This window comes from Rhinatrema bivittatum, chromosome 12 (genome assembly GCF_901001135.1).
Source record: "Rhinatrema bivittatum chromosome 12, aRhiBiv1.1, whole genome shotgun sequence".
NCBI classification, from domain to species: domain Eukaryota; kingdom Metazoa; phylum Chordata; class Amphibia; order Gymnophiona; family Rhinatrematidae; genus Rhinatrema; species Rhinatrema bivittatum.
The window spans coordinates 65,038,904-65,061,683 of NC_042626.1; the positions used below are offsets into that span (position 1 = coordinate 65,038,904).

Genomic DNA, 22,780 nt, shown 5'->3' on the forward strand with positions numbered 1-22,780 from the left:
GACATCATTGTATGTTTCCACAGCTTTTCTGTTAAAAAAAAAAAAAAATGAATACCTGAACTTGCCCAGAAAAAAGCTGAGTGAATTTGGGATGACTACAAAATTAACATATTCTGATCTAGCCCCATCAATACTGCATAAATGCGAAGAGCTTAAAGTTACAGCGCTGAAATGAAAGTATCATCGGACCTTCCCTTTCGGTTTACTCTTTACTATTAAGGGAACTTCGAGCAGGCTTTATTCAGTAAGGGAAGCAGAGGAGGTACTGAAGCATCTGGCTTAATAACCAATTCCTATGATTCCAGTGACCCCCTGCTGCATCTCTATACAAAGAAACATTCCCACGCTGGCAGGGTGTTGGAAAAGGGGGCAAGAGATTTTGTTGCCAATCGGGAGAAGCTTCTTTACCTCAAGCAGCTCCATGCTGAGGTCTCTATGTCCATGCAGACTTCTTGTTGGTCCATATGTCCCTACCTGCCTAATCCCTACCTCGTTTATTGTACTTTCCTCCTTTCAGTTAAATGTAAACGGCATGATGTGCCTTACAAATGTCGGTAAAGAAAAGCCTATAAATAAGTAAGTTAAAGTTCATATTATAATTCTAGACAAACATCTAAAGGAGTGTTCTCTTTAAGTTCACAATTTAAATAGCATACACAGTGTTTTCATGGGTTTATGAGCTATGCGCTAAATTCATATGTTAAGGGGTAGGATGGGATAGAAGGTTCCCTTTGGAATGATGATCCCTCTTGATGATGTGTGGGATCTGTGAATGGATGCCAGCAGATCAGGTCTCTGGGAACAGAGAGAGACAGGATTTGGAAGTAGGGAAGATTGAAGAAATTTGTGAGTGGCGTGCTGAGTATGTATACTACAAATATAAGACGGAAGGCTAACGAATGGAGGTTGTGTAAATATCTGTAATGTTCTTAAGATTTTTCTTGACATTTTTCATTTAAATGTTTTATTAGATGACCATGTTTGAGTTGGGACCATATCTAAAATCCATGATAAAGTTTCAGTTACTATCCCTCAATGTAAAGGGATTAAATTCATATAGAAAACAACTATGATTTAAAGAATTGTTATCCTCTAAGGTTTCTATAACTATGGTTCAAGAAATGCATTTAAAAAAAAATATATGAACATCTAATGTTCTCTAAGGATTTCCTGCATGGATATTTTGCTTCTTGTTCTAAAGATGGGAAATACACAAGGGTAGGCATATTGATAGCCCAACATTTTGTTAATAAAGGTATGGTTTTGCAGTGCAGACCCCAAGGGGCAGTATATTCTGCTGCAAATGATGGAGAACTTGACACTCTGGTCTGTATATATGCTCCCAACACTAACCAGGACATTTTTTATGACTCTTGAGAAAATTATGGATTCCTGGGTGGAGAGTCACTTGATTATTGATGGTGATTTCAATATCACTTGGGTCCCTGCTCTAGATAATTCAACTCAGGAGAGACTAGGTACGAGGGGGCAAGAAGTAAACTTTCCCTAATGCTTGATAAATGGAATCTGATAAATTTATGAAACCAATGCTTCCTCTCTTCTAGAGACTATACTTTTTTCTCTAAACCCCATGTTTCTTATTCACATATTGATTTTTTTTGGTGGATAAAAGGATCATGAATCAAGTGACTGAGGTAGGAGTAGGAACAATCACATGGTCAGACCATGCCCCTGTTTGGATTGAAGTACAATTCTCACAAAATGACACAGGCAAACAGTATTGGCATTTAAATGTTAATTTATTAAATGCTAAATCACTCTGCACAACATTGTTAGATGACATTCAGGAATATCTGACAATAATCAAGAGAACATTTCTTTGATGATTATTTGGGATTGCCTGAAAGCTGTTATGCAGGGGAAGATAATCTCATACGCCACCTATAAAAAGAAGGAAAAAAAGAGAAAGCTAGAAATGGCGTAAGAAAAACTGATTCTTTGGCACACATTCATAAACACATTTTATCGCATAAGATACTTCAAAAGTTAAATGCGGTCAAAAACAAGCTAAATACACTTGACTCAGATGTTATTGTCCATCACTTAGACTTGACTAACCAAGCATATTTCAAGGGGGGAAATAAAGCAGGTAAATTTCTAACTCACAGACTGAAATCCATTTTGATTCAGAATCATATAGCAAAATTGAAAAGATCCGATGACAAGATTTATTATTATTTATTTAAATTATTTTAATATACCGATGCTCAAGACCATGTCTTATCGAACCGGTTTACAATGTAACAGGGGGAGAACCAACAAACAAACAACTATATAGAAGATAAAGTTACATTAAACAAGGGAGCAAAAACAAGGGCGTTGTTTTTGTAACGAATTTTTTTGTAACGAAGATTGTAACGAATACCACCGATATTAGGCATGGTTTTTCCCAATTTTATGTAGACCTGTATAGATTGGATAAACAGATGATACTGAGAGATATCTGAATGATGTTACACTCCCTGTATTAACAATGGAGCAACAGCTCTTTCTGGATAGGGAAATCACAACAGCTGAAGTCCTTCAGGTTATTAAATCACTTAAGACCAACAAATCTCCAAATTTAGATAGCTTCTCAACTAGTTTCTATAAACACTATGCTTCAATTTTAGTTAAACCATTGACTTTTTTTTACTATTTTAGTGCAGGGACTTTTTCTCTGGTACTAACATAGCTAGTATATCTATTATTGCAAAGCCAGGGAGAGATCCAACTCTTTGTGGGTCTTATATACCTCTCTCTCTTATTAATATAAATCTTGGCAGGGTCTTAGCTGAGTGCCTAAATTTGGTCATCCCAATGAAGCCGGGTTTATACCCAATAGGGATGGCAGCGGATATTGTGAGCAAAGCCATATACGTTATCTGGTGGGTCAAACGGGAAAAAATGTCATCGTTTTTATTAACAATTGATGTCGAAAAGGCATTTGACTTAGTACATTGGCCTTTTTTATTTAAGACTGAGGAAAATGCAATTTGGGAACTTTAATTGGCTCGATCCAGAAGTTATATAATTCCCCTCAAACTTGTGCAAAGGTAAATGGCAGCTATTCAGAAGGCTTTACAGTGGGTAAGGATAAGGCTGCCCTTCGTTATCTTTACTCTGTCATTTTTCTGGAACCTTTCGCAATTAGAGTAAGAGGGGCAGCCGACATTTTAGGTGCTCTCATCGGAAACTCATTTTACGTTGTCTTTATTTGTGGATGACATCCTATTTACCTTAACTGACTCCTATCAGTCTCTTGAGAGAGTAGTCGCTGAGCTGGGGAAATTTAGCATGGTATCTGGTTTCAAGTTCAACTTGGATCAGTCAGGGAGTTAAATTTGACTGTTCTGGAACCCTTAAACAGCTATTCTATGACAAATTCCCTTTCAAATGGGAGTTTACCTTAGTGATCAGGTAGAAGAATTGTATAAACTATTCACCTCTGTTCATAAAGATCATGAAAGACTTGCAGAAATGGGCAAAGTGTGGGTTCTCTTGGCTAGGGAAAATAACCATAAAAATACTCCCCAGATTTGATTATTTGTTTCAGAGCCTGTCTATCAAAATCCCCAATGCAATTCTGAAGCTTTGTCAGAAGAGAATTTTTTTTTTTGTTTTTCATATGGTGGCATACCTCGCCATGTAATGTTTCAATCTAAACTAAGAGGGGGGTTAGGAGTATCTAGTTTGAAGTGGTATTATGCTGCTTCGTAACTACAAGCAATCATGGATTGGAACAAGAAAGTAGGAGTGAAACAATGTGTGCAGCTAGAACAGTCTTTAATTGGCTCAATGCCTCTTCAAGCATTGATAGGCAACTGAAAAAGCTTGGAGACTATTAATGGTAACACCACCTTAGTTAACAAGAACTCTAAGAATATGGGCATGTTGGTATGCTAAGCTGGTGGGACAGAGGATTTATTTCTTTAGTACTCACCTGTTACATAATCAGGCACACTCTGCGCATATACCACAGGGTGCATTCAATTTATGGATAGAATGCGGGATCCATCGAATGGAGCACCTTCTTGAAGGGGGTGAACTTAAGTTCTGATTCATTGGCTCAAAAGTATGATTTACCTTTGCGTGACTTTTTCTCTTATGTCCAACTTAGATATTTCATGAAATCGAGTGACATCAAAACCATACTTCTTTGGGAAAATCTTACTTTGAAAACATGTGTGATCAGGCTGACAAGCTGAAGGGGATTATATCTAAGTTATAGGGTTTGCTTAATACTGAACTGGAAGGGCCACCATCACATTTTAGAGCTTGGGATAGGGACATTAGGGTTTCTTTATCCGAGTGAATGGGATCTCTTTTCTTTATACCAGTAAATGCTCCATTTCTACCTCTCTGCTTGAAAATGATTATGAAGTACTCCTCCGATACTATTATACGCCTGGAAGGGTTGTGGTGAGCTGGGATCTTTCTACCATATTTGGTGGACAAGTGAAGTGGTGTCTGCTTTTTGGAAAGGGTTTGTTTTGTGGATACATAATGTTACTGGTGCGGACATTAATCTAAAATATGCTCTATTGAATATACCTGTTCCATTGGCTGATTAATTTCTGCATAAAACATTCATACACCTCGCTGAGAGTTGGCTTTACTTTGGAAATGTAAGATGGCACCATCATTACCAGCAGTCTTTCATCGTTTACATAAAATTTATAGACTAAACAAAATTAAATCTACACAGAAAAATTTGTATCTAAAATTTGATAAATTATGGTCAAAATATACTTTTTGGTTGGCATCAAAAGAACTTACCTCTAATTAACTCATCGCTTTAATTGCTACTTTTGAGCCAGTTTCCCTCTGTGTGGATTTTATACTCTATACTGTTTTCTATATTAAGTATATTTGTTTCCCAATCTATGATCTTCTTGATATATCTGATACTTCTACTATGAAGGGAGAGTGTCGGAAAGGTAGGGTGGTGGGAAAAGCGATTATAAATGAAAATAGACTGATATTTTCACTGATCTTTTGTTGAGTTGCTGGATTTGTCTCACATCAAAATAAATCAGTCCCACAATCAAAAATTTGTCTAAAAACATCAAATAAAGATAGTGGCAAAGTTTCCACATTGTGATTTGGACAAAAGCCACTGTCACTGTCACTTTCCAATGCACAAAAGGAACTTTAAATACCGTATGTATCAAGAGGTGTCTATGTTGCAGGTCTTAGCCTATCAGCGCCCATAGTGATCCATTTCTTGGTTTTCAAATCCACAGAGAGTGGGGGAAGGCTTCCTGGATTCTGCATGGTGGGGGATGATCTTTTAATAATATCTAATTCTTTTGTGTCCATTTAATTGTAGTGAGAATTGCTTTGAGATAACTCCTTTTTCACTATAGAAATCTTCAAACAAATTTGGCAAGGTCTGAGCTTCCAGATGGTCTGCCTTAGAACCAGAGCACCACTTATTACATTGTGTAAATGTCATGTTATGTTAAAGGTAATTTATAACAATGAAGTTATTTTGATAATTAACACACATCTTGTGACCACTCAAAATTCTTAGCTCTTTGCCTTAGGAAGGCTGTATAAGAAACACAACCGCTGGAGTGAGAGTGAGAGAGGTAGGGAGGGCAGGAAGGCCTAACAGTTGGTATTAGCAGAAAAACATTTTTAAAAGTGCACAAAGAAAATATACCTACATAAATATACTTATAAAATGCATTTAGCAATTGGAGAGTGCAGGGAAATCTGATATTGAGATGCACACTAAAATGTGCTCTCAGGTCTGGCTATGATTGGATTTTTTTTCAAGTACTTTCAGTTCAATGGCTCTTCCCTATATGGACAGGTTTCCACAATAAAGCCAGATGTGAAAGTAAATCCAAACTTTTATTTTCAAAAAGCAGATTTATCAAGCAAAGCCCCTCTAAAATGCTAGAGCAGCCACTATATTTCTTATTTTAAAATGAGATTCAACAACCAATCTATAAACAGCAGCTATTTAAAGGAAAAAGAATAACCCAACAGGTAAAGAAATTTAAATAACCCCCCCCCCCCCCCCAACAAGTATTAACATATAGCACCCCAGACATTTTCTGTGTAACAAGAGTTCTGGCTTCTTACATCCGATTCAGCACTACCGAATTATGTGGTGTTTTCTAAACCGGGAGGAGGTCCTATGGTGATTGCTAAAGAATTGCTGCAGTTATCTGTAGTAGCCATTGATGTGCTGAAGTCTTTAGAAATTTTATTTCTTTTTTTCAGTCCAGAATTGGAGTCTTTGTCTAAACTATGCATCTCCAGGTTACTTAGATAAAAATGTAGATATTTTAGTGAACAGGCTGATAGCTTTGTCAAACACACAATAGTGCTTGGAGATTTTAATCTTTGAATGGACTGCAGTCCTTTACCAAATATCTATCAGGATATGCTAGGTGCCCTACAGGCACTGGGATGGGTGCAGTTAGTACATTCCTCCACACAAACAGGGTCAACCATTAGATTTAGAACCAAATAATTGGATGGGTTCTTTTTGTGAGGACATAATTTAGCCATTTTATATACCGTCGTTCCAAATGAAGAACGCAACGGTTTACAACATGACATACATATTATAGGTCGACATGTGCATTAACTTAATGTAATCATCTAACAAACATTTAAAGATCAACACATATATAGACTAATGCAATCAGGGGTGAAATAGATCTGCAGGGAATTACTAGCACAAGGTACGGAAGGAATACAAGGCTGGCTCTTAATGATTTTGTTCATGTAGGTCCACATTAGTGAAATACCATGGTCTGATCATTATCTGATTCATTGCATGTTGTTTCAGCCTATGTTGCAACTGCATAAATCAGCTAAATCATTCACTATTGCTAAAAGACCTGATAGATATAGAATCGTTAAGAGGAAACTGGATACCACTTTCTTGTCCAGTAATTGAAGAGTCTGAAAGCTTAGTGGGTCATTGGAAAACATCACTACAAACAACATTAAATAATCTGGCTCAGATTCAGACTAGGGTAATAAGGAGACAAAGATCCTGCTATTTGGTACTCTCCTACTTTGCAGAGTTTAAAGCAGGAGTTGCGCAGATCTGATCGGAAGTGGCGGAAGAACATATTGCAGGAGACTTTGAATGGGTATCGTGTTAAACTAGATATTTATAGAGAAAGCATAGATAGAGTTAAATAAATGTAAGTGGTATTTGGATCAGATCTCTACAGCAGCCTCATGACCACATGAATTGTTTAATATTGTACATACATCTAGGGCTCTTATTCAAAACTCTATAGTCTCTATAGAGGAATCGTGTGAGAGATTTGCAATATTTTTTTCTCAAAAATACCATATATACTCATGTATAAGTCGAGAAATTTATGCCAGAAAAAAGGCACAAAAAAGCTGGCTAAACTTATGCACAAGTATAGCCCCCACCCTCCTGACCCCTCCAAAATGCACCAATAGTCTGTCATGATCCACCATGGGGACCGGGAGCGATCTCCCACTCCTGGGCTGCCAGTATATCTCTCCTTCCCGCCCCCCCCCCCCCCCCATGGCTGCCAGCCCTGTTCAATCCCTCCCAACCCCCTCCCAAGATGCACCGAAAGTCCTTGATGGTCCAGCAGGGGGGGGGGGGGGGGGGGGAGGAGGGCCAGGAGCAATCTCTCACTCCTGTGCCAGCTCCTACCAATGGCACTCAGTAGCCCCTGTAACTTGGTAAGGGCAAAGGGCCACTGGCGCCATTTTGATTACTGGCAGCGACGTCCAGGAGTGGGAAATCGCAGGCAAAATCTCCCTTCTTCCAACATTGCATACCACTTCTTAGCCCTTGCTAAATACACAGCATCATAACTCTTCGATGAGTACTGTGAAGGACTTCAAAGGGGCGTGGGATAAACACTGTGGATCCATAAAGTCTAGAGGACGTGAATGAAGAGTGGGTGGCTCGCGGGAATAACGGCTACTACCTAGAGATAATACCCTTAATTCAATAAACATACACACGGTTAATGCGACTCCAACATTGCTCTAAGCTTCAAAGGCAAGAGGAAATGTGGAAAAAAGGATATGCATTCACAAAAGAGCGGGGAGTAGCTTGCTTGTTTCGGCGGTTACTACCCCAAACCAAATAAGCCTGATACTTCACGCATATCCAGCATAACTCTCTCTTCAATGGCAGGGGGAATGAAGAAAAGTGGATCTATATACAGACAACAACCAACAAGGACTGAATTACATAGTCTGGGTAAACAAATAAGCATGGATGTAGCTTGCTTAGTGTGGCGGTTACTACTTCTAACTAATTAAGCTAATTTCACTTAGATGCAGTTCCAACACTGCTCTCTACATTAATGGTAGGGATGGAAGGGAAATAGAACCAAAAGGTTACTAAGAGCCAAGAGAAACAAGTATGAGGGAAAAAAAGTGCAAAACTTGTTGGACAGACCGGATGGGCTGTTTGGTCTTCTTCTGCCGTCGTTTCTATGTTTCTATGAGAGTACCAACGAAGCAGAATCTTTTGCTTTCATTAGATAGGAGGATCTAAATTGGTCTCTCTTTCTAGCCTTTATGAAAGCTTCACGTCGAGGGAAGCCTTATGATGAGAAATAAGTTCTGGCATATTTTATTCAGAGATCCGAACTGCAACCGTTGGGCTCTGAAGGCAAAACAAGAACTGAAGGGACCCCATGTAAACGTCTATGATGCAGGATAATATGCTCATGCTCAGTGGAGTGTACTAAAAGCTTCTCGAAGCTTTAAAATAATGTTTTCCAGCTGGGCTCAAATGATTACCATATCTGAGGAATCAACATCCTGCTTGCCTCAGAGAAATGTATTCTTTTTAAATTTAGTGAAAAATTATAATCTGATCCAAGACAAATTTTCTCTTGGATTATGTTAATGAAGTAGACCCTTGTGCTGTAGTGTTGTTGGCTCAGCCGGACAAGCATGCCCATACAGTCCACACCAACAGCTGGCTGATGTACCCTGAGTGGGACTGACTGGAGCTTCGCCTATACCAGCCAACTCCCCCCAAGGTTGAGTCCTTGGGTTCTGATGGTCAGCCGGTCTTAGGAGGGTCACTGAGGCAATGGTAAGAGATTTGAGTCCAGGTCCAGGTTGTGGCAGGCAGCAGACAAGATCAATAGACAAACCAGAAGTTGGGGCAGGCAGTAGACAGCAAGATCCAGTAGACAGGCCAAAGGTCAGGGCAGACAGCAGATAGGCGAAGGTCAGGTCCAAAGCAAAGCGTCAGGTCCAGGAGGGACAGAGAATAAGCCAAGGTCAAACCAGAAAATCAAGCCAAGGGCACGTACAGACTACAACACTGAAGACCAGGGTGGGCAGGGAAGACAAATCAGAACGCAGAAACACAGGGAGAAGCAACATACACCAAAAGAGCAGATCACTCAGGAGACCTGTTGCAGAGGCAAGAAGTGCAGGGCAGAGCGCGTTAAATGCCTAGAGCCTGGTAACATCATCCAAGAGCAACTCCTGCATTTTCATGCCTTAGTGCGTATATTATGTGCGTACTTGGGCATACACATGCCTAAGGTATTCATTGCAGGGTCCCTGCTATATGTGCATAATGGCGGCATTCTGCCGCAAAGATGGAGGGAGACACCAGTAAGTCAATCGCGTGGGCAGGAGCAGCTGGGGACCATAGGTTCTAACAGATCATAATGACAACACATAAAACATCTAAAAAAGCAATAATAAAGCAATCATAACTCATAAAGTAACCAAACACCACAAAGAATCACCACTTTCGGCATTCAAATGTTTAGTTTAAGGATATGGTATAGAAACAGAAATGTTATATATATACATACACAAAACATTCTGTCAATGATCCAACCCATTACATTCTACTGACCTTAACTACTTTGGTGCCATGGTGTTCAATGCCAAGATACAGATCTCACCAACTCCTTCTACTAGCACTGCCATTAAGAGTTAACATGCTCTGTGCTGGTACCTCTATCCTAAGGTGTCAAGAGTGCCAGAAGGATCTTTTTCTAATTCCTCCTTGAAAAATGCTTTGGATAAAATAGGAGTCATCTCAGTAAAAGCTATCTTTCTGATTAGCCAAGAAGAATGTACCAATGGGAATGGTGCAGAACCCTGGATACTGTTTCGGACAGTTATCAGCATGAAAGGCTTAGTTCACTTTCTGTCCTTGGAGAATGGACAGCAGCAGCAGCTGCAATTTCCCTGCTCTCAAATACTGGTATTGAAAGAAATTGATGCTGAGATATCTGTGTCTTCACACGATGTTTAGCATGGACTCTCCATGGATCTAAACAAGACCCAAGGAACCCTTCTTATGACTCCTACACCTGGATCATCTCCTTGATGTTAAAGTACTGCCAGTGGTCAGTTCAGTTTCTAGGTCTTGATTCTAAAGACTTTGGCAACAATGAGGGTTCATCAGATTTTGATGTCTTCCCAAAGTTTCCAGGAAATGCAATCTTCAGAGTTTTACAGCTCTAGCAGATAACACAGTCAGGGATATTGTGCTCTAATCCCAAATTGCAAATGCAACTGAAGTGATGATCAGTAATAAACAACTTGCAATGGAAGCGCAAGTCTCTCAAAGCTACTGGCTTTCTTTTCATCCATGCAGAGACAGCAGAGTTGCTTACCTGTAAACAGGTGTTCTCCGAGGATAGCAGGATATCAGTCCTCATACATGGGTGACATCAGGTGGAGCCCTGCACAGAAAACTTATGACAAAGTTCCTAGAACTTTGACTGAGCCTCACTGAGCATGGTCACGCATGCAATATACTAAGTTAAAGGGTAGTACAGCACTTCCCAATTTGCTTGGATATTATTGGGCATCTTAAATGGCGTGCTTTAAACACTGGTTAAACAGGGAAGATAGATAGCCTTGGTTATCCTCGGAGGCTGGGTTGGCCAAAGGAGTTCATCTGTCCTTGCTTTTAAAGCTAGTTCCCTCTTTAGTTCAGGTATGGAGAGTTCTTTGCTCAAATCACATTGTTGCGCACATGATTAAGAATTGATGAACACTGTGCAACGAGCTTAATTTTCCACACGGCTGTCTCTCCCCTTTGTTACTTTTGAAAGACTATCCAGGTATCTCTATCTTCATATTCAACGGGAAAATGGAACTGGTGGAGCGCTGGACTGCAATTCCTGGGATAATTATGGAATGAGGAGGGTTGGCTCATGTTTAACACACTAAAAAGTGAATCTGGTCTTCGACAAGCATAAATAGTTCTATACAATAGGATTAGAGAAGCTTTTCTGAAATTTGAAGAGACAGATTGGAGGAGACAAATGCCATCTAAAGTTGATATGGTGTTAGCGAAAGAAGAATGTAAAATTGTGTCTCCCTTGTACCAAAGCCATCATTCAAATTTGTGTGAATGGAGCTCTTCATACCTAAACGGAATGCTGACGTGGGGACTAATTTACAGGATAGAGATTGGAAGAGAATAGAGAGAAGCACACTGTTCCATTTGCAGCCACAAGGTAGAACTGGTATATAAATTGTTACGTAGGACTTGTAGAGAAATCCAAGTAGATGACATCGAGCGCTCTTCTACCTGGATCAAAAAAGAAAAAAAAAAAAAAAAAAAGTGCTCGATGTCATCTACTTGGATTTCAGCAAGGCTTTTGATATGGTCCCACTCAGAAGGCTGGTGAATAAAATGAGAAGCTTAGGAGTGAGTGCCAAGGTGGTGGCCTGGATTGCAAACTGGTTGACAGACAGACGACAATGTGTGAGGATAAATAGAACTTACTTTGAAGAGAGAGCGGTGTTAAGCGGAGTGCCGCAAGGATCGGTGTTGGGACCGGTCCTGTTCAATATCTATGTGAGCGACATAGCGGACGAGATAGAAGGTAAGGTTTGTCTGTTTGCGGATGACACTAAGATCTGCAACAGAGTGGACATGCCGGAAGGAGTGGAGGGAATGAGACGGGATTTAAGGAAGCTGGAAGAGTGGTCGAAGTTATGGCAGCTGAGATTCAATGCCAAGAAGTGTAGAATCATGCATATGGGGTGTGGAAATCTGAAAGAACTGTATTTGATGGGGGGCGAAGGGCTGATGTGCACGGAGCAGGAGAGAGACCTTGGGGTGATAGTGTCTAACAATCTAAAGTCGGCAAAACAATGTGACAAGGCAATAGCTAAAGCCAGAAGAATGCTGGGCTACATAGAGAGAGGAATATAGAGTAAGAAAAGGGAAGTGATTATCCCCTTGTACAGGTCCTTGATGAGGCCTCACCTGGAGTACTGTGCTCAGTTCTGGAGACCGTATCTCCGAACAGAGAGAGTATGGAGGCAGTCCAGAGAAGGGTGACCAAAAAGGTGGATGGTCTTCATCGAATGACTTATGAGGAGAGATTGAAGAATCTAAATATGTACACCCTGGAGGAAAGGAGGAGCAGAGGTGATATGATACAGACTTTCAGATACTTGAAAGGTTTAAATGATCCAAAGAGGACAAACCTTTTCCATTGGAAAAGAATCAGCAGAACCAGGGGTCACAATTTAAAACTCCAGGGAGGAAGACTCAGAACCAATGTCAGGAAGTATTTCTTCACGGAGAAGGTAGTGAATGCCTGGAATGCCCTTCCGGAGGAAGTGGTGAAGACCAGAACTGTGAATGACTTCAAAGGGGCGTGGGATAAACATTGTGGATCCATAAAGTCTAGAGGATGTGAATGAAGAGTGGGTGGCTCGCGGGAGTGACGGCTACTACCTGGAGATAATACCCGTATTCAATAAACATACACACGGTTATTGCGACTCCAACATTGCTGTAAGCTTCAATGGCAAAAGGAAATGTGGAAAAAAGGATTTGCATTCACAAAAAAGCGGGGAGTAGCTTGCTTGTTACGGCGGTTGCTACCCCAAACCAAATAAGCCTGATACTTCACTTTCAATGCATATATAGCATAGCTCTCTGCTACAATGGCACGGGGGAATGAAGAAAAGGGGATCTATATACAGACAACAACCAAGGACTGAATTACACAGTCTGGGTAAACAAATAAGCATGGGTGTAGCTTGCTTATTGCGGCAGTTAATGCCCTTAACTAATTAAGCTATTTCACTTAGATGCAGTTCCAACACTGCTCTCTACATTAATGGCAGGGGTGGAAGGGAAATAGAACCAAAACGTTACTAAGGGCCAAGAGTAACAGATAAATATGAGAAAAAAAAAAGTGCGAAAGCTTGCTGGGCAGACTGGATGGGCCGTTTGGTCGTCTTCTGCGGTCATTTCTATTTTCTGTCAGATTTTCTCCTACATATTTCGTTATGTTGATGAGGGTGTGGAAAGGAAGGAACCTTTATTTATGTATGGTGGGCCTGTCCAAGTATTCAGAATTTTGGGGGTCGAGTTGAAAGGTGAGGTCTATTCTGGGTTTGAGATAAAGCGTTACGCCAGTTCTATGCCTTCTTGGGTTAAAGGAAAAACTTTACCTTAATCATTTATCAATGCAAACAAGCAGGCTGATGCAATATCAGCACACGTTAGACAGGAGCTCATGACAGAGTGCCCGCTCTATTAACGCGTGCCAATCCACCTCTCCTGGGCACCTGATTTTTTTTTTCTTCAAAAATTCAATTTTTTACATGAAATATTCAAAAGAAATTTGATACTTATACTAGGAAAAGCCCATATACCAACATCTCTAAAGTGGAAGAAGATTATCTAGTAAGTATGCACCTTAATATAGGAATTATGGAGGCAAGAGAAAATAGAGCGAATAACAAACAATTTTCATATACTTAGATAGGGGAGTTACTCTATTCCTTTTTAGTCAATCACAATTCAGGAGCTTCATTGGGATGACCCTGCAGGAAATCTTTCAATTGCTTTTTATCGAAAAACACAATTTTCCTGAAATATAACGCAACCTTTGCAGGGAAATTTGTAAGACAAATCGGGCTCCCATACTGATAACCCTTTCTTTCATAGCAAGGAATTCCTTCCTGCGTTGCTGCGTTATTTTAGTGACAGAGTATATCCATAGCTGAGCCCCATAAAATAGGGCTTGTCTATTTCTCAGAAACATTTTCAAAACATAATTTCTATCAGATATAAATGCAAATGTTATTAGCATAGCTTTCCTTTCCTTTATTTCTGTTACTATCGATAATTCTAATAATTCGGATATGTCCATAGAGGCTATGTTCTCTCCTTCAGCCTCACGACCCAGCTGGGGTAGATAGTATGCTCTTGTACACACAGGTAAAGCAGCCTCTGGTATCTTCAATATTTCTTTCATATATGTTTTAAACAGTTCAGCAGATGAAATCATCTTGACCAAAGGGAAGTTTATCACTCGTAGATTTAACATCCTTAAATTATTCTCAAGTTTCTCGATTCTTTTTTCCATGGTTATGTTTGTTGTAAGGACTCCATTTTTTGTAAACATTCCTCATGATCTTGTACTTTCAAGTTAAAGGCTCCAATCATATTATTATTCTCCTTGGTTTGGTTTTTAACCTCAGCTATTGATTGTGCAATTGATTTCAAAGCCATACCAAACTTTCCCCATGTCCTCAGCGTGCCCAAGACTCACATTAACCTCTATGGATTCCTGTCGGGTCTCGCCCTGTTCTCCTTGTGTTGACACATGCAGCCTGTTACCTGGGATGATGTTATCCGATTGGGTGAGGACTTCTCCTCCAGGGCCCAACTCCAGCAATCCGCAGATTCCTCCTCCTCTCGGGATGGCCATTCCATACTCACTTGTCCCGGGGCTCACCTGCTCTGCCCTCGAAGACTCAAGGTGTAAACTGCTTCGATCCGGCTTAAGCGGGGACAAATCGCTCTGAGCTGGAGGCGTCAGCCTGATCGGCTCGCCGGGGCTCAAGGTGACGTCTAAGGTCAGAGGGGAGCGCGATCGCTCTACCGGCATCCCTCCAGCGTTCCAGTTACTCCCATTAGGAAACCCTCTATGCGCGGCTGAAAAGGGTCCAAAACCGGAGAGCTAGTCAATGCTCCCCGGATTTTCCCCTCACACTTGATGTGGGGCATTTTCTATAAGTATATAGAAAGAAAACGCCACACTGGAACTCGCTTCCCGCACACCCTATCTGGCGGCCATCTTGCCCCACCTGATTTTATATTAAAATTAGATGCCATATTTAAAAGGAGGTGCTAGGGGAAATTGTGCATCTCTAGCATCTCCTCGGCATCGGGTATGCAGGAAGGGTGGCTTGTCAGTGGGTTAGGAAATGGACGCTCAATACTAACGACCATTTTCTTCTGCTACCAGCACACTATATACCCACAATATACATGGCCTGGACTGTGTATATTGTGGGGATATGTTGGGTGCTCAGAAATGTTTTTTCCTTCCTAATTAGTATCGCAATTATACTAGTATGGGGGGGGGGGGGGGTGTCACAGAAAGCAGGAATTTTGGGTTTTTACAATATGCCCTTATGCTAGCCCCGGGCTTGCGTAAAATTTGCCGCGTTGAAAGGGCACATTGACCATGTGGGAAATTTTTTGCATCTCAGGCATTAGCTAACAGCCTCGTCGACATGTACTTTACACATGAGCACTATTATCTATGCACTTGACCAAACACGCATTTTGGACACGCTAACCCCCGTTTTGCATCGGGGCTTTTGGACGCACATTTTGGATGTGCGTCCAATCCCATGTTGAGCCGTGAGCTGACCGTGGTGCACAGTATTGCATCAGCCTGTATGTGAGCAACTTCTTTTAGCAGTTAAATCTGCAATTGGCACATACTGGAAGTCTACTTCAATCGACAGCACACTGGCAAACTCAAGTGAATGAAACCAGGTGTGCACTTTATGATAAAATACTGGAATACTACCAGCATTATTGGTGAGTTGATATATTTTTTGATAGACATGTTTGTAGCAATAATCCCTTGTAAACATTAATGCAATTGCAGTTCTCTTCGCATTGCCTCAGATTTATACCTTTCTGTTCTGATTTCCTTGTTGATTAGTTTTATTTTTTTTGCTTCGCCAAACAGTTTTAAAAGGGGTGAGCCAACCAAGGCCACAGGAAGAAGCACTGAAGGAATAAGAAAATCCATCTTGGGCTGAGTGACCAATATTGAAAAATAAATAGAATTTAGAAAATACCGAAAATTACTAAGAAAGTAATGAATGGAGAGAGCAGACAACGGAGGAGGCCAGATCACAGTAGAAATATTTTTCCCAGAGGAGAAAATTATCTTGATCATCCATGAGCAAAAAAGGAGGAAGGGGGTGTCACCTGACTGCGACTGAGCAAGAAATCCCACAGATGCGCTGAAAAGCTTTGTAGGCTTTTCTATGGCATTCAAGGAATACTGTCCATGTTGACATCACCCACCTGTGTGGACATATTACCCTGCTTATCTTCAGAGACAATACCAATAACTTCCCAAGAGAAACTTTAAGTTGCCTCTTTTCAGCAGCTGCTTTAAGTCCTATCCACTTCTGCCAAGAATACATTTTGATTTTGTGATTGGTCAATACCTATTCAGAAGTGCCTATTCATAATCACCCCTCACCAATGGTTGAAGAGGTGAAATACCAGAAGTTCAGGCTACCGACTTCTTTTGTGCCTCTGAACTCAGCAAAATCACCTGACAAGCCTTTCTAGAAAAAGTATGCATTCAAAAAAGAAACTAGATTCACATTAAGTTTTGTATTTTGTCCCACTTGAGTTCCTTCAATTGCTGAAACACTGTGGAGACAGAAGATATGAAGGTCTTTGCTGCATATAGAAAGAGAAGCTATGGTGGTAACAGATTGCAGACTGTTTTCATCTAATTTCTACCTACTAACAGCAAAAATCACAGAAGTAATTTCCTACAAAACTAGGAGCCATCATGAAAGCCTTACAAAGCACTAAAACTAAAGCATAAACAAAGATGCACGAAAGTTGCAACTCTATACAATCCACAATAGATAGATAGATAGATAGATAGATAGATGATAGATAGATAGAGAGAATGAATATTTATCAGAGACCAAGAAAATGTGACAAAGATAAACAAAGTGTCTCAATTGTATTGGGTGTTGGCTTGATTAAAAAAAACTTCCAAAATGAACACCTTAATATGCTGCCCGTATGAACTCCACAAGACGGCTCTTTGCGATAATGCAAGTACTAAGAAAAGCACCAGAAGTACATATCCTGGCTCATGAGCGAGGGCAGTCCTGTTTTTGCAAGTGCAAAACAAAGTATTAGCCACAAGGAGAAGGGCTAAAAATGTTCATAAAACTCATTAAATTAATAAGTAGTTGGAATCATAAATAGTGCAATATTTATAGTAAAAAACAATGACTTTGCTGACATGCCCAGAAAAATTGAGCAAGCACATATTTATATCCAACCAATCACTGAAGAAGTCCTACCGCAACCTGCACTGACTTCTCTCCTCACTAGTACCGCCCCCCCGGTTGTACATATTCAGATCCAGAGGTCTTCCAATACAGACCCCACTCCATTAAAGTCCCCTCTCGAAGGAACTGTTTTTGCTAGAATTTGCTCTTTCCAAATTACCTGTTAAACATGCACTATGTTAACCGAATAAGTTTTTTACTATTTAAACAGCTCTCTGCTTCTACCTCTTGAGTTAAAACTGTTTAATCTATCCCTCCTCTTCTAACGGCCATGTTCTACATTCCCTGTTTTATTGTAACTTTTTCGCTCTCTTTGTTAATTGGTTCTACCCTAATTGTACTGAAACCGGTTCGATAAGACTTGTCCTTGAGCATCAGTATATTAAAAGAACTTAAATAAAATAAATAATTTATGTGTATGCTCAAGTCATTGTTACTGACTAATAATACACGTTTATGATTCCAACCACTAGCTCTTATTAATTTAATGTAATGTTATGAACATTTTATGACCTTCTCGTTGTGGCTAACACATTGATTATATTGTGTGGGGTTCACTTTGACTTCCATGGTTTGGATAGTATATGCACACACAGCTATTTGGAGACCTTACTCAGATAGAAACACCCTATATCACTAAAGGCACATTTCAAGAATGCTTGGAACAGACACAAACAAACCTTATTGGCATAGAATGAGAGGGAGAAGAGACAGAAAAAGCATCTGTGGCTGCATTCTAGACAGACAAATGAGCAGACTAAATGGAGCAACAGTTCTTATCTGTCAATATCTTCTGTGTTTCTATACCAAAGTTGGGCACAATTCAAAGCCCCAAATGGTACTAAGCGATATGCACCGGGAGGCTTTACGTTATGTATGCAGTGTGGACATGTGTTTAGCTCCAATACTACACCTAAACATAAAACCTAGCAGCATAGTAACATAGTAAATGTTGGCAGAAAACGACTCAAGTGGTTAATCCACTCTGCCCAGCTCTTTGTTTTAAATAGTAGTAATTGCTGCTCCATGAAGGTTACCCCATGCCTTGCTGTCAAAACCCGCAATGCACTATGAAAACTAGCAGGATAGGCCAATTACAGAGGTGTTAAAACTTAAATGAGATAAAGCCAGCAAAGCTGTACAGTGGGTATTCATTTTATGGTGGGTCTCAGTCTCATTAGTCCATCCAAACCACGAAGCAAACTTTGCACACAAGCAAGTATCAGCAAAACAACAGTGCAAGAACAAACTTCAACGATCCACCTTCAATGTTCAAAATGATATTTAATTGTAATTTTTCATCAATATAACCGGCAACTCCATATAAATTGCAGGGTTGTGTTTATATATGAGTCCCCCGACACGGTCCGTGTTTCGCTTGTTGCTGCATCGGGAGGGACCACAATTGAATTTAAATCTTTCAGATTAACCCAGGAGCGCTCCTGGGTTAATATTAACCCAGGAGAGCTCCAGGGTTGTGTTTATATATGAGTCCCCCGACACGGACCGTGTCGGGGGACTCATATATAAACACAACCCTGCAATTTATATGGAGTTGCCGGTTATATTGATGAAAAATTACAATTAAATATCATTTTGAACATTGAAGGTGGATCGTTGAAGTTTGTTCTTGCACTGTTGTTTTGCTGGGTCTCATTAGTCCCCATATGTGAGACACCCTGACCTGAACAACATTTGGAAAATAGTGCAATAGACTCACTTACCTGAATGCTCTTTTCACAGTCTGTTTGCTGGTGCAGGGACAGCTCACTCTCCAGTACAAACTTCTTGCCACACTTGTCACAGATCTGCATGCGCCGATGGGTAACATTCATGTGCTTCTCCAAATACCAACGTGTGTTGAATACCCGAGGGCACTTGTCACATGTCAGAGTCTCCTTCTCATCACACTTGAGTTTCTGCATAGGGGTTTTGGTTTCTTTCATAGTCCTCTTCTTCTTCATAGGGGGCTCAGCACTGTTCTTCTGTCCCCTGGTAATCCGTGGACCAGAAGGCATAGCTGCAGCTGCTATGCTTCTCCTTGTTCTCCTCTGGGTAATATTGACCTTGACATTTTTGTCCTCTTTCTGCTGCTCATTCTCTTCTTCATCACTGTCTTCTGTTTCCTCACTAACACTGTTTCCCTCTTCTTCGCTAATGCTCTTCAAAACAGTGATATCCTTGGACTGGGAGGGAACACCCTTCTCCCCTTTGGAGACATTTAGCGTTTGGTTATTGAGATTTACCTCCACTATAATCTGTTCTCTTTTAAAAGTCACTTCCTCCTCTTCCTCCAATTCGCCACTGTTTTCCCGACCTTTCAAAGTTGGTACTTCTGATCCCAGTTTACTTTCCCTAAAGTAAGGCTGCTGTTCTGAGCACAGATGTGTTTTGCTCAGCTTAGTATCACTCAGTACGGTATAGGAGTTCCCAGCTTCCCTCTTGCATGTTTTGGAAGATAGGTCTAGCTCCTGGTTGGCACCATGGAAAAAGGCAGGGGGAATTTGATTATGACAGCTGTCATCCTGTGCCATTCCTGCTTCAAGCACAACGATGTCATCCAGATGTTGGCTAGAGTTGGTTTCTTAGCTCATGGGGATCCTGCTTCACTGGACAGCTCCAATCCTTGAGAAGCAGATTTGTTGCTTTACAACAGGAAACAAGGATTGGAGCATCAAGAACACCACCTGCTCCATGTACACACTTCCTCATAAAGGGCTAACGTCCTCCTGCCAAGACCCATGTAAGTTTCTACTTGAAAGCACCTGGCTTTAGGTCAGTAATTCTCCTCAAGATAAGATGGGGAAATGTTTTCTGTGGACAAAAAAAAACACATGATTTAAATAAACTCTGTGTATAATACCCCATCCCAATTTCAGTTAAGCAAGGAAAACATTAAAGAGTGAAACCTAAATCCCTTGGTATCAACTTAATGTTGTAAATTAAATAAAATAAATATTTGTAGGACCGTCCTCTAGTATATCTATGGATTATATAAACCATTTAATGAAGTCTCTAATTTTCAAGTGATAAATGCTACACTTTCATATTATTGATATACTTCCATGACCCGAGTGAAAATACAAAATAAAAGTACACTCTTAAAATAGCCCAAACTTTTGGAACACACTTCCTGATTTGTTGAGAGTGACCTCTGATCAAACAAAATGTTTAAATAATTTTAAAGCTTGATTAAACAGGCCTTTAACACCTAATTTACATCTAACGTCAACTGTTCGCCTTATCTCGGCTTAATACGGTCTGCAAGCTTATAAATCAGAACTTGCACCCTTCCACCTAGCTGATGATTGAGAAGAATCATCCAATGCAGGAATTTGAATGTCTTGTCCTACATGTAAGAGTCTTTTAGTTTATTACTTTAAACTTTGATTATTCTGTAAACCACCTTCTGGAATATTTTTATGCTATTGAAATGCAGGAATCTTAGTTTATTTTTAATTTTTGAATGTAATGTTGAAAACCGCCCCGACAATATTTTTGTAGATTGCAGTATACACGACTTTTAAATAAAATACCAGAAAAGGAAGTGACGAGACATCCATAACTACTAATGACTGAATAAACTTAATCCATTCTTCTTATCAATAGATGCAAAAAGATGTCAATTAGGTAGGACATACATCAAATCTGAATTGGATGAAAGCATTTTGTACTTAAAGAATACAACGCTAATTATTTGTTTAACCCATTAGGAGCAATTGTCTGTAAAGAAAAAATCCAAAAAACTGTTTCTGCTTATTGAAAATCTCCCCCTCTCACATGAACCCTTTGTAAGACAATCCAGACTAAATCAGGGAAAGAATGATGAAACTGAACACAGTATGCAAATACAGGAGCTGCCATTTTTTGTGCATTAAGGCAACTCAATGTTCCAGTAACCAGGTGCGCATTGCTCTCTTAGTGCATCTGATATAGAGCAGTTTGCATGGGCACTGAATAAGATATATTACTCCCAATGTGCAGCAGTCTGAAGGCCCCAAGAGCAATATTGCGTCCAGTAATGAGATGTATCCATGTTGTGCCTTGTAGTATAGTATGGCACATGACGCAATGTCCACAGGCTCGATGGCCCAAAAAACATTCTGATCTTGGTTCTCATTAAGAGGGAGCATAGATCGCTCTACTACATTATATATGTTACATCCTCTAGAGAACTATATATGTGGAGGACTCATAAAACTGATTGAACATAAAAATGTACCAAATGTTGTTGATTGACTCAACTTCATAAGCCACATTTGTATGCCACAAAAAGAAAATAATAGCTGGATTCTCCTCAGCTTGTTTGTGCATTAATAGCAAAGCCCTCCTATAGGTTCTTTTGATAACTGAAACAGGCAACCCTGACTATGAAATATACAAGCCAATATTGTTCCCTTTTTTCACTCTTTATTTATATTTTAAAGAACAACAGATGAACATTGTATTTGTAAAGCAATATAAGCTAGTGATGTTAAGGAAAAGCAAATAATTATAACAAAAAAAAAAAAATCGAGCAACACTGTGCTAAAGTAAAACAAAATAAGGGGGGAAAGACTGGGAAAAAAAAGTTAAAATTAAATATACAATGAAAAATCATCCGAGACAAACCCCATGATTAAAAATAAGCAGAATTAACCTCAATCCCTAACAATCCCCTATTCAAGGAACAGCATTAGGTTCTTCTCTGCTAAAAATCCTTGAATCAGGAAAACACGCTACTGTGAAGGCTCAAAGAATACATACTTCTCTGAAGTAAGAAAAATTAAATATTTACATGGAAATTGAAAACAAAACATGCACCCAAGCCCAAAACTGTTTTACTTCATTCTTTGGTGGCCCTTGAAAATTAGGGAAAACCCAGACTTTAAACTCCATAAAAGACAATTGAGCTGCATGAAAAAAATAAAAAAAGTCTAAGAATCAAATCATGCTGTAAGTGATGCAAAAGTGACCATTAGGGTAGCCCTATGTTCCTCATCCACTACTGTAGATTCAAGAAGAGCAGAGCTATCCAAGTCCACTGATTCTAACAAAGCCATTTGGCCTGAGACACAAGTAATAGACCTAGCTCTTGTAGGAAGAAGATAAGCATTTACGATAGGAGTTGCTTTACTGGAAATCCCCAAAATGTTGTGCATATAGGATTTAAATAATTCCAAAGGAGAAATCATAGAAACAACTGGAAAATTTACAAAGCGCAATGTCAATGCCCTAATGGAATTTTTCAAATTCTCAATCCTCCAAGACTATGCTCCTATCTTGAATTAAGAAAGCTTGGGCTGTAGCAAGTTTATCTGTAGATTGTTAAGGTCTTGAATAGCTTTAGAATGAACAGTCACAGAAGCCTCTTGAGATTGGATCTGAGAAAGAATACTATGAGTAGACATAATCAGAGAGGCTGGTGATTGTTCTATAGATGAAAAAAGTGCCC

General features: G+C 39.9%; 1 protein-coding gene across 1 annotated transcript in view; it reads right to left on the reverse strand.

Annotated features, from left to right (window-relative positions):
- Positions 1-22,780, reverse strand: part of ZNF652 (zinc finger protein 652) — a 198,430-nt gene that overhangs the window by 106,280 nt on the left and 69,370 nt on the right. The window contains exon 2 of the mRNA XM_029573182.1: positions 19,071-20,160. Within this exon, the coding sequence (XP_029429042.1) occupies positions 19,071-19,880 (810 nt within the window). The 5' untranslated portion in view covers positions 19,881-20,160. The remainder of the gene's footprint in view (positions 1-19,070; positions 20,161-22,780) is intronic.